Raw genomic sequence first — 12,111 nt, forward strand, 5'->3', positions numbered from 1 at the left:
TTTCAAATGAATCAGTTCTTCACATCAAGTGGCCAAAGTATTGGAGTTTCAGCTTCAGCATCAGTCCTTCCAATGAATATTCAGGACTGATCTCCTTTAGGATGGACTGGTTGGATCTCCTTGCAGTCCAAGGGACTCTCACGAATCTGATCCAACACCACAGTTCAAAAGCATCAATTCTTTGGCGCTCAGCTTTCTTTATAGTACAACTCTCACATCCATACATGACTACTGGAAAAACCAAAGCTTTGACTAAACAGACCTTTGTTGGCAAAGTAATCTAAATGATGTAATAGCTACATAATGGACTATTTATGCAGTCCTCAAAAGTCATGTCTGTCTTATGTGAGAAAGCTTACAGAATGGTTTCCATATGAAATATTTTTGTGTAAAGTAAGTGTTGATAGTGGTGAGATATACTCCCAAAAGGTTCATAATGGTTATTTCTTGGTAGAATTAAGGATTATTTTCCCCTTTTTATCTGAATATATACATTTTATATAATATATGCATATTATTTGGATCTTAATACTTGTAACTCTTGCATAGTGGGTTCCAGGCATCCACGATAGAGAGAGGCTAATAAGCCTGTGATGTCAGGAATGTGGCCTGATGAGCATTTGCTTTCATCTGTCTATACCATCAAAGAAACCAATATTTTTAATTAGAATATCATGAGGTTTGCCCAGATTCTAGACAGTGGGAGTCTTAATTACAAAGTGGTGGTCCTTGTTTTCATTGCTCCTCATTTCTACAGTGAGCCCCCTCACACAGCAGTCACCCACTTGTGGCAGCCAAGGGACTGGCAGCTGGTGACAAGCATGGCATGACGGAAGGAAGCACTGCCATATCCGGTGTTCGTCTCCACTGAATACAACATACAATATTGTCTTGACACTTCTCTAAACGGTTGCTTTCCATTTGCAGCTCAAAGAACAACGTGAAAGGGAACGGAAAATGAGGAAAGCAAAAGAGAACAGTGAAGAAGGTGGAGAGTTTGATGACCTGGTTTCCGCTTTACGCTCAGGAGAAGTGTTTGACAAAGACCTTTCCAAACTGAAACGGAATCGCAAGCGCATCACCAACCAGATGACAGACAGCAGCCGGGAGAGACCGGTCACAAAACTTAACTTCTAATTTCCCTTGAATACTTTTTTAGAAAGCTCATTAGCAGCCCTTTGAAGTGACTAGAACTTTTCATTACACTGCCTTGCAATCCAAACAGTGGCAATTTCTCCTTTCATCTGTGAGTGAATGTGTGAACATGTGTGTATGTAAATGTGTGTGTGTGTATATATTAAGAAATGTATATAGAAGTCTGAGTGTTGTCTGGAGACCTATATGTTTGGTTAAGAAAGAAAAAAAATCTATGTCTATGTATGTGCTCAGAACCCCTTTGTGTATGCATTCATATTGAGTGTGGCTCATCTTCTTCCCCCGAACACCATGACTGTTCAGAAGCACAATACTGTCTCCTGAAAGAGATATGGAGACATTCCCTAGAATAAAAAGAAAAACAAAAAATAAATATAGCTTGAGAAATATTTTATGGTTTCCAAGCTTGATATACTTTGAAATTATTTTCATTGGTGAAACTGGTGTTGAAAAAATATAGATTTCAAGTGGTTTTTGATAGTTGACAAGTACGACGCTGGTGCTTGCATCAGTAATTGACAGGACCAGCTTAGAATTTCTGATGTTGGTGTGGGGATGCGGTCTGTAAATGTTTATGGAGAACATCTCGCACACAATCTGAATTTTGTAGAATGTCAATCAGAGTTCTTTTATATGTATAAAACCTGGACATCAGTTTCCCTCCCTAATTTCATCGAGTTCTCTGCCAAGCACTCATGATGATTTCTTTACATTGCTTTTGGAAAGAACACTATTTATCTAAATGCAATCCATGCTCTTGTTAAAGAACAAAATTACCATAATGTGCTTGTTTTCCTAACAGTATAGAACTATAAACTTTCAAATTTCCCACCCAAGACCTAAAAGAAAGAATTCTCTGAAAGGATAAAAATGATGTTTAAAAAAATTTTATGGGGTGCCTTTTTTTTTTTTTTGGTATTTTTTGTTCTGTAGGACAAGCTGCATCTTCTGTAAATGTTTCTGAACTAAAGAACACTTAGTAAATGCACAAAATGTCACCACCACCAACAGAGATGCCAAGATCTATTTATCTCTTAAGTATGTTTGAAGTGGTTTGCTGTTTATATGTTGTCATTTTAAATTGTGTGTCAGTAACGCTACCTGTAAAATTTCAGTCCAAAAGATAAAGCTCTCAGGGAGAAATGAATAAAAACAATGAACATTAGAAAATAAAATATAGATGCTTACCATTAACCTACCAACTCTTAATATCCTTAAATTATATGATATATACAGAGGACTGTTACTTTTTTTTTTTTTTGCTTTGCTTTATTTATTTGTCGTAGGGGAGGGGGGCTAAGGTTCTCTATTTTCTTTCCATCAATCCTGTTGTGGTTGGGTTTCCTGTGGAGAGTAGTTTGTCCTATTGCACTAGAACATTATTTACGCACTAAATTGAGTTTCAGTCAATTAACGAATATTTATTGAAACACCTACTATGTGCCAGGCATTGTAGGGCTACAGTGGTTAGCAAGACAGAGCCCCTGCCCCCAGGGAGCTTATGCTGTAACGGGGACAGTTAAGGGGCAAACAGAATACCAATGTGTGTGCTGTATAGGAATCGTGCTATTTAAAAATAATTTGTATAAACTATAATGCTTAGTGCAGAGGGCAAGGTCTCTGCACTACGTGAAAGCTGTGAAATAGTGCTCTAAGAGTTGGCAAGAGCCATGGTTTTACGTCCTTCCCCCTCATTGCAAACTTAGCGACTTTCTACACATTACACAGAAGTAAATGACTAGCAAATAAAACAGACAAATACATAGCAGACGTCGCGCTCCCCTAGCTCCTAGATATCAAAGTCTGCAAGTATACTGTGTCGAAGATGCAGACAGAGACTTCGCTCAAAAAAGCTTGGAGGTGAGGAGAGGTGGGGTACGCTAGTGGGGTTTGTCTATTCCTTAACTAAAGTGCCTCTATATATATTCTTTTCTATTTAGAGCAGGAGAAATTTGATCTGGCTTGAGTTTGGGACTGTCTTTTGAAAATGGCTTTGTTTTACAGTTTAAGGAATGGGCAAGTGGAGGGAGTCACATAAAGGAGCGATTTTGTGTAGCATGTTCCTCTCGCCCTTTGTAATCATCCTCGTTTTGATACGGCCATCCTGGTAGGCCTCCTTTGCCATTTCTGTTTTTCGTTTCTTTCCCCGAAAGCTGTGTGCAGGTCATTCCATGTGCCATTGTTGGAAAAAAGAAAAAAAAAAAAAAACACCTACTTTTAGATTGGTGCTGGTGTAAGTAGCCACTTTTTCTCTCTTGGGTGTGTATTTTAAAAGTTTTTGTTTGTTTTTTTAAATTAATGCCAAAAAGACAAAGCATTATAATTTGTAAACTTAATTATATGTCTTGTATCTTATTAGTTTAGTAGTTGGAACCACTTAGTCTTTAGGTGCAAGACTATTGTTACAGTACCAAGAAAAAAATGTTGTATGTGTTATGAGACTGTACATTTTTTTAAATAGCAATATGCAATAAAGAAATGAATTCATTACGTGTACGTTTATGCTTGCTTTGAGTTATTAAAACAGCAAACTTCTTTGCACTTTCCACCATTAAATTTAAATATTGCAAGTCGTTGGTTAATTAGGAGTAATATAAACTTATTCACACTGGACCTCGAAAAGCATAGTTTTCTGTTGTGGCAGCATTCAACACATCCACAGACCACCAGATACTACCTCTTTCTGAAATTAACCTTTTTGTGTAACTCTGTATGAGTTAAATAGTTTCATAGTGAAAGTGAAGTCGCTCAGTCGTGTCCGACTCTGCGACCCCGTGGACTGTAGCCCACCATGCTCCTCTGTCCATGGGATTTTCCAGGCAAGAGTACTGGAATGGGTTGCCATTTCCTTCTCCAGAGAATCTTCCCCTCCCAGGGATCGAACCTGGGTCTCCTGCATTGCAGGCAGACGCTTTACCGTCTGAACTACTGGTAAAATTATTCAACTGGAGGTATACAAAAGAATCTCCGATCTCTAGAATCAATCTTTTTCATTTTGAAGCATTTCCTTTAAAAAAAATTAATTTATGATATTGGTCAATATGGGAAGTGTCACCTGTACAGAAGGAGGAATGTGCATTATATCCTCTGAAAATTGGGACTCTCTCTTGGCCCTATGTCACTTTGGCTTCCTGGCCATCCTTTACCCAGTGTAAATCAAGCTGAAAACAAATTATCCTAGTAGTGGTTGCTTGAGAATTCAAACACTTCTGATCTTGGGAATGGACTCTTGATATTCTTATAATTTATCTTTTTATTTAGCTCCTGGATACTGCATAATATCCAAAAGTTTTTTGTTCTTTTGCACTGGCATTCAGATGGGAGAGATCCTTCTCCATGGTAGGGAAATTTTATATTCCTCCCTACAAATGGAATATACAATTTCTTCTTTACACATTTGAGTGTGGAGCTACATTCAGAACCACCTAGACCCTCAGCTTCCCTGGGGTATTGATAGAAACAGGGGAAAACCTGAAACTATGAGATCATTATGTCTACTTGTATGTCTTCAGTTTCCCCCAGAAAATCATCACTAGGGAAAATGTGCTTCTGTCAGGGGATGAAGCTATTCAAACCCTCCAGAATTCTGCCCTTTCTCTATGACTTAACATGGATAATCTTTAATAAACTAGTTTGGACACAATTATTTAATAGATTAAGTTCTGAAAAGGAATTTTCTGTGACTTTTTAAAAAAATAACACCACCTGTTTCCTATCACATGGAAAACGTAAGTTAAGTCCTCCCAAGGTTCAACAGCTACTTGATACCATTTGGTTCCATAAGCACTAGCTTCAGGAACCATTGGACTATGTATAGAGAGACCGAAAGGGTTCTTGCATCAGGGTCACTCATGAACCATTATGCTGAGTTCGGTGCTCATTTTCTCCATGACGTCTACATATGTTGGTTTATGTCTGTATCCCTGTGCCCTCTGTTACTGGGAACTCTACTGAAGTCTAAAAGCCTTTTGAGTTCATAATTAAGAAATGGCTTAACATCTATAAATTCTGCATCTTGGAGAAAGCTTGGAACCCCTGGAGGAAGGAAATGTATAAGGAGTTTCATGTTTTCCATAGCAAAGACCAGTCAATTACTTTTTATTTGTCTTGTAGGGAAAACATCAGATCTAACCTTTGGCCTCTTCCCTGACATGCTTTTGTCCACTGCAATCAGCTGTGTGTTTCCATGGTATCAAACAAACAGCATGAACACGAGATTGTACACTGACAATGGAGATCATTATTTTAATCAAACCTTGCTATGTTTTTGCTTTTTATGGGAAAGAGAAAATTTTCCCATGCTATTTAAATAAAGCATGTGTTCTTTCTGCTTCTCTGCCTGTGGTTTCTTTCATTGGGAGGAAGAAGAAAGGCAACAGTTCTGTATTGATCTTACCATCTCCCACTTAATTTACACCCTTCACGGTCATGTGTGGACATTGCTGTGGCAAAGGAAGCTGCAATCCCCGCATCAATGGTGAGCATCTCTTAGCATCCTTACCCCCATCCTCCCATCTCACTTCCAATGTAAAAATACCTTCCTAAGTCAAGTGAGATTGAGGGGCCATCCTGACTCAGGGATAGGAGGAGTGCCAAGAGAGGAGGTGATTGTGATGCCAACCAATGACTCAGGAAGACAGGGTAGCAGGGAAAAGGAGGTGTCTACCAGATGCTTAAAGAGAAAAGTCCTGCTCCCTTCAGCAGTACATATACTAAAATAGGATGATAAAGAGAAGATTATCATGGACCTGTGCAAGGATGATACACAAATTCGTGAAGTGTTTCATATTTTTGGAATCTAATAAAATGGTAGAGATGATCTTACTTGCAAAGCAGAAGTACAGACACAGATGTAGAGAACAAATATGGATACCAAGCGGGAAAAGGGGAGGGTGGTGGGATGAACTGAGAGATTTGAGACTGACATATATTCATTGCTATGTATAAAATAGGTAACTAATGAGAACCTACTGTCTAACACAGGGAACTCTACTCAGCGCCCTGTTGTGACCGCAATAGGGAGGACGGCCAAGAGGGAGGGGATTTATGTATCTGTATGGCGGACTCATTTTGCTGTAGAGCAGAAACTAACAATATTGTACAGCAGCTATAGTCCAATAAAAATTAACTTTAAAGAGAAAAGCTCGTGTACGCCTGGCCAGACACTTCCCTACCAAACCCACCAAGGCTGCCCTCCCCTCGCACACACCCACTCGGCTAAGGCTCTCTTTGTTAACTTAGGGTGCCCTCTGACTTCCCCAGCTTATTCACATCTGGGCATATTTCAAAAAAAAAAAAAAAAACACCCTTTGAGACTTCAGCCCCAGCCTCTAAAAGCTCAGGATTAACTCTAAGACCAATAGGACCTTGCTGTCCATGTCTCAGCTCTTAACTTTATCTGGGGGGCGGCACTGGAAGAGGGGAGGCAGAAACAAAGGCAGAGTTGGTCACTAGTGAGCTAGTTACACTCAAGCAGTTCAGATGATAAACTTTTAGGATTTCCAGACTGAGAGTTTCTACGGGTTGACTGTCACTAGAAGGCACACAGGAAAAGCCTGCCTTTCCCCCCACTCCCTCCTGCTCTCTTCCTTCCCTCAAACCAGTTTCATTAGTTCCTCCACCATCATAAAGACCTCATTATTTGGAACTGTCTTAAAAGCCTTTGGCAGAAAAACAGTCCTCTCCTATCGCCTTGAATGTGAGATATTTGACCCTGAAATGCACCAGCTGTTTAGTGACCTGACATTTTTATGGCTGGTGAGTTCACACCAAGAGCTTGGCCTTCCGAGTCGGCTAGCGGCACTGCTGGGACAGGTCGGGCCGGCCCCGTTTCAGACGGCGTGCTTCAGCGCTGGGTGCTGCTGAAGGATTAGCGCAAAGGGGAGGAGTCTGTGCCACGCAGTCTGGAGAAATGACGCTTCCAGGGCAGCTGGCATAGACTTTCCCTCACGAGCATGTGGTGCAGCTGACCCTGGCCACTCCTGGAACTATCCCCATTAAAATCAAAGCATTAAAATCCTCCCCCCAGATGACTGTTCCCAAGCTTCATTGTCCTGATTTCTATGTGACGCACTGGAACCTGATCATTCTTGAGTTGTCTGTTTCTGGTGTGCATGAACTGGGGCCCTCGCAGACTTCCATAGTACCTTCACTTCCCTGTTTTGGGAGCTGGGCAGAGCAGTTCTACAACTTTCCATCAAAGGATGTCATGGTTCTGCCTCAGAGGTCTCTAGGTGCCAGGGAGTCACTGCAGCCTGCTGACTAACTAGCATTAAACACGCTGTCCTGATGGCATTGTTCAACAGTCACACAATTGCTTAGAGCAGATTACGTTTCAGCAGCCAAGAAGCGCATTCCAGAGTGTCCTTTTGTTTTCCAGGCAGCCGCGGTAATGCAGATCCTCAGAGCCCCATGGGAGCTGCATTGCAACCACATGCGTTGATTTAGTCATAAAATCAGTGCATGCCGCTGACACGGCTCTCCCTGTACAGGACTGTGACCTGGGCAGCGTGAAGTTGGAAGCAGAGGAAGGAGCAAATCTAACTCACGGGATGGGCCCCCTGCTCTTGTCACGGGGGTGGCCACAGCTGGATGGCGCTGTTTGAGCGGACGCTGCATTTTAGATCCAACCAAAACACTTCCCAATGAGGAGGCTTCAAAACTGTCTCAGACGCATCCTCTGACAAGAACCTTATAGCTCACAAATTATGAAGGAGACACGGCAGTGGGCCTCACACATTTGAAGAGGGAGAAGATTTATTTTCTATTTCCCTAGAAGGCAGAGCTGCAACCAATGGGTGAAAATCACCCGCACACTGATTTCACTTCTCCTAACCTGTAGTGCGTGTGTGCTAAGTCACTTCAGTCGTGTACAACTCTTTGCGACCCCGTGGACTGTAGCCCGCCAGGCTCCTCTGTCCATGGGGATTCTCCAGGCAAGAATACTGGAGTGGGTTGTCATGCCCTCCTCAAGGGGATCTTCCCAACCCAGGGATCAAACCCAGCTCTCCTGCATTGCAAACGGATTCTTTACCATCTGAGTCACCAGGGAAATCCCAGTTGCATGTTATCATGGCCCTTAATTCCTGAATACTGCAGTATGCATTTCCTAAGAATAGGGCTATATTCATAGATTATTTCACTACATCTATCAGCTTTACAAATTTATACTGATATGTGTGTCTAATCAACAATGCATGTTCCAATTTTGTCAGCTGGGATAAGAATGAATGTCCTTTACATCATTTCACCCCTCCAGAAAAGGATCTAGTCCAAGATTCAGATATTGCATTTAGTTGTCATATCTCTTTAGCCTCTTATCAGCTTTTATCTTTCATGACATTGATATTTTTTAACAGTAGTCCTGTCATTGGAGAATGGCTGCCACAAAGATGACCATGTTCTAATCCCCAGAACCTGTGAATATGTACTATGTTACCTTACATGGCAAAGAGGGCTGTGCAGATATGATTACGGATCCTGACACAGGAAGTCTGTCCTGCATCATCTAGGTGGACCCAATGTAATCTTATAAGGGTCCTTATAAGAAAGATGCAGGAGGATCAGAGAAGATGTGGGAACAGAAGCAAGAGGTAGTGTGACTTTTGCCTTTGAAGATGGAAGGGGGCCACAAGCCAAGGAAAACAAGTACCACCCACCCCCCCCCTGCAACCTACTTCTTTCATGGTTTTCACTTCTTTTGTGTTCTTTTAGAATTAGGTAATAAATTCTCAGCTGGAAGACACCACACACGGTATCAAGAAATCACATCTTGAAACACTTTTTTGTCCATCCCTCTTAGGTGACATAAGTTCTGATCACCCAGTCAAGGTATCACCCAATTTCTTCTCTGTGTAATTAATCACAGGGTTTTGTTCTTTTTCAAAATTAATAAGCACTCTGCTCCTCACCAAAATATCCCCATAGGTTTAGCATCCATCAGTGGTTTTTGGCTGAAACAATCTTTATAATAATTACAAAGTAATGATATAGTTCAGTTCCAACATTCTCTCTGCATTTACCAGTTGGTCTCAACGTTCTACTGTAAGCAAGATCCCTCCTATCTCTTCCACTGTTAATTATCTATGATTAATATGGGCTCATAAAGTCCTGTTTTGTCAGTAATTTTTTTATGCTCACATTGTTCTAGATTTGACCAGAATGAGCCCTCTCAAGCTTGCTCCTGTGTCCTTGTAACATATCATATTTTTAAAAAAACATTGTGATTTTCTAACAAAACCAAAGTTTCCAGGTTTATCTTGTACCTACCCTGCCTCAGCCTTGGAGTGAGACATTTCTCCAAGGAATTCTGATGCCTTTCAGCGGGCATATTATTAGGGATCAAGATTTATTTTGCTTCTTGACCCTTTCCACATAGTGAGGAAACATAAACATGTATATATCCATATAACACACATACACAGAAATCTGTGCTATGCTTAGTCACTCAGTCGTGTCCGACCCTGCGCGACCCCATGGACTGTAGTCTGCCAGGCTCCTCTGTCCATGGGGATTCTCCAGGCAAAATACTGGAGTGAGTCGCCATACTCTCCTCCAGGGGATCTTCCCAACCCAGGGATTGAACCCAGGACTCTTATATTGCAGGCAGATTCCTCACCATCTGAGCCACCAGAGAAGCCCAAAAATATACATGTGCACCAAAACAAATATACCCATAAGATGTTTTAGAAATGACAGCTCACACCAATACCCCAAATTCTACTCTATCCCCACAGGGTCCTCCTTGTCTCCTCTTCTGTATTTGTATGTCTCTCCTTCCAGAGTGAGAACTCCAAGTCCTAAGCATATCAACACATTTACTCATTTGCTCACTCCTATATTGAATATAAAAGAGCTTCTGAATTGCTTCTTACACAACACTACTGAAAACTAATCTACTAAAGAGCACAGAATTTGTATGCAGTGTTCTCTTCTACTTCCCCTCCCCACATTTCACTCTCCTCCAGGCTGAGAAAGATAATCGAAAAATGTGTGCATAAAACTACTTGGATTGGCTCTTTTTTCCTCCCCCTTTTGTAAGTGTTAAGTGTTAGTCACTCAGTCCTGTCTGACTCTTTGCAACTCCATGGACGGTAGCCTTCCCTCCTCCAGGTGATCTTCCTGACCCAGGAACTGAACTCGGGTCTCTGCATTGCAGGCAGATTGTTTACCATGTGAGCCACCAGGGTATAGTAATGTTTTGAAATACACTGCTGCTGCTGCTGCTAAGTCGCTTCAGTCGTGTCCGACTCTGTGCAATCCCATAGACGGCAGCCCACCAGGCTCCTCCATCCCTGGGATTCTCCAGGCAAGAACACTGGAGTGGGTTGCCATTTCCTTCTCCAATACATGAAAGTGAAAAGTGAAAGTGAAGTCGCTCAGTCCTGCCCAACTCTTGGCGACACCATGGACTGTAGGTAGGCTCCTCCGTCCATGGGATTTTCCAGGCAAGCATACTGGAGTGGGTTGCCATTTCCTTCTCCATGAAATACACTAGTTTCATTTGTTTCCATTTTCTTTCAGTTTTGGTTAGGTTTTGTCCCCTTCTTAATCTTACTAATTTTATGTTTTAAATATGCAGTCAACCAACATACTTTCAAAGTCAAAACTCTATGAAAGAGATATATACATAGATTCTCCTGTGTCCCTTTCACTCAACTCTGAAGTTGTAGGTACTCAGCTTTAACATTTAGTGGAAATGATGCCCAGTTGTGGACGTGTCTGGTAGTGAAAGTAAAGTCCAGTGCTATAAAGAACAATATTGCATAGGAACCTAGAATGTTTGGTCCATGATGAAAGATAAATGGGATGTGGTCAAACAGGAGACAGCAAGAGTGAACATCAACATTTTAGGAATCAGTGAACTAAAATGAATAGGAATGGATGAATTTAATTCAGATGACCATTATATCTACTATTGTGGGAAAGAATCTCTTAAAAGAAATGGAATAATGCTCATAGTCTACAAAAGAGTCTGAATTGCAGTACTTGGGTGCAATCTCAAAAATGACAGAGTGATCTCGATTCACTGACAAAGCAAAAGATTCAGCATCACAGTAATCCAAGTGTATGTCCCAACCACTAATGCCAAAGAAGCTGAATAGTTCTAAGACCTAAAACCAAAAAAAGATGTCCTTTTCATCATAGGGGACTGGAATGCAAAAGTAGGAAGTCAAGAGATACCTGGAGTAACAAGCAAGTCTGGCCTTAGAGTACAAACTGAAGCAGGGCAAAGGCAAACAGAGATTTGCCAAGAGAATGCACTGGTCATGGAAAACACCCTCTTCCAACAACACATGAGATGACTCTACACATGTACATAACCAGATGGTCAACACCGAAATCAGATTGACTATATTCTTTGCAGCCAAAGATGGAGAAGTTCTATACAGTCAGCAAAAATAAGACCAGGAGCTGACTGTGGCTCAGATCATCAGCTCCTTATTGCAAAATTCAGACTTAAATTGAAGAAAGTAGGGAAAACTACTAGGCCATTCAAGTATGACCTGAATCAAATCCCTTATGATTATACAGTGGAAGTGACAAATGGATTCAAGAGATTAGTTCTGAGAGAGTACCTGAAAAACTATGGACAGAGGTTCATAACATTGTAGGAAGCAGTAACCAAAACCAACCCCAAGAAAAAGAAATGCAACAAGGAAAAATGGCTGTCTGAGGAGGCCTTACAAATAGCTGAGAAAAGAAGAGAAGTGAAAGGCACAGGAGAAAAGGAAAGATATTCCCATTTGAATGCAGAGTTCCAAAGAAGAACAAGGAGAGATAAGACTTATGCAAAGAAATAGAGGAAAACAATAGAATGGGAAAGACTAGAGATCTCTTCAAGAAAATCAGGGAAACCAAGGCAACATTTCATTCAAAGATGGGCACAATAAAGGTCAGAAACGCTAAGGACTTAACAGAAGCAGAAGAGATTAAGAAGAGGTGGCAAGAATACAC

The 12,111-nt window shown here is 41.1% G+C and overlaps 1 protein-coding gene and 1 non-coding gene across 2 annotated transcripts in view; both read left to right on the forward strand.

Moving 5' to 3' along the window:
- Positions 1 to 3,651, forward strand: part of DAAM1 (dishevelled associated activator of morphogenesis 1) — a 178,279-nt gene extending 174,628 nt beyond the window's left edge. The window contains 1 exon segment of the mRNA XM_043472208.1: positions 928 to 3,651. Coding sequence (XP_043328143.1) covers positions 928 to 1,137 — 210 coding nt within the window. The 3' untranslated portion in view covers positions 1,138 to 3,651.
- A 2,194-nt stretch (positions 3,652 to 5,845) lies between these two features.
- LOC122444423 lies at positions 5,846 to 5,948 on the forward strand. The gene has a single exon (XR_006270262.1). It is a non-coding gene; the product is annotated as a U6 spliceosomal RNA (small nuclear RNA).
- Positions 5,949 to 12,111: the final 6,163 nt, after the last annotated feature.

Source organism: Cervus canadensis, chromosome 6 (assembly GCF_019320065.1).
Source record: "Cervus canadensis isolate Bull #8, Minnesota chromosome 6, ASM1932006v1, whole genome shotgun sequence".
Lineage (NCBI taxonomy): Eukaryota > Metazoa > Chordata > Mammalia > Artiodactyla > Cervidae > Cervus > Cervus canadensis.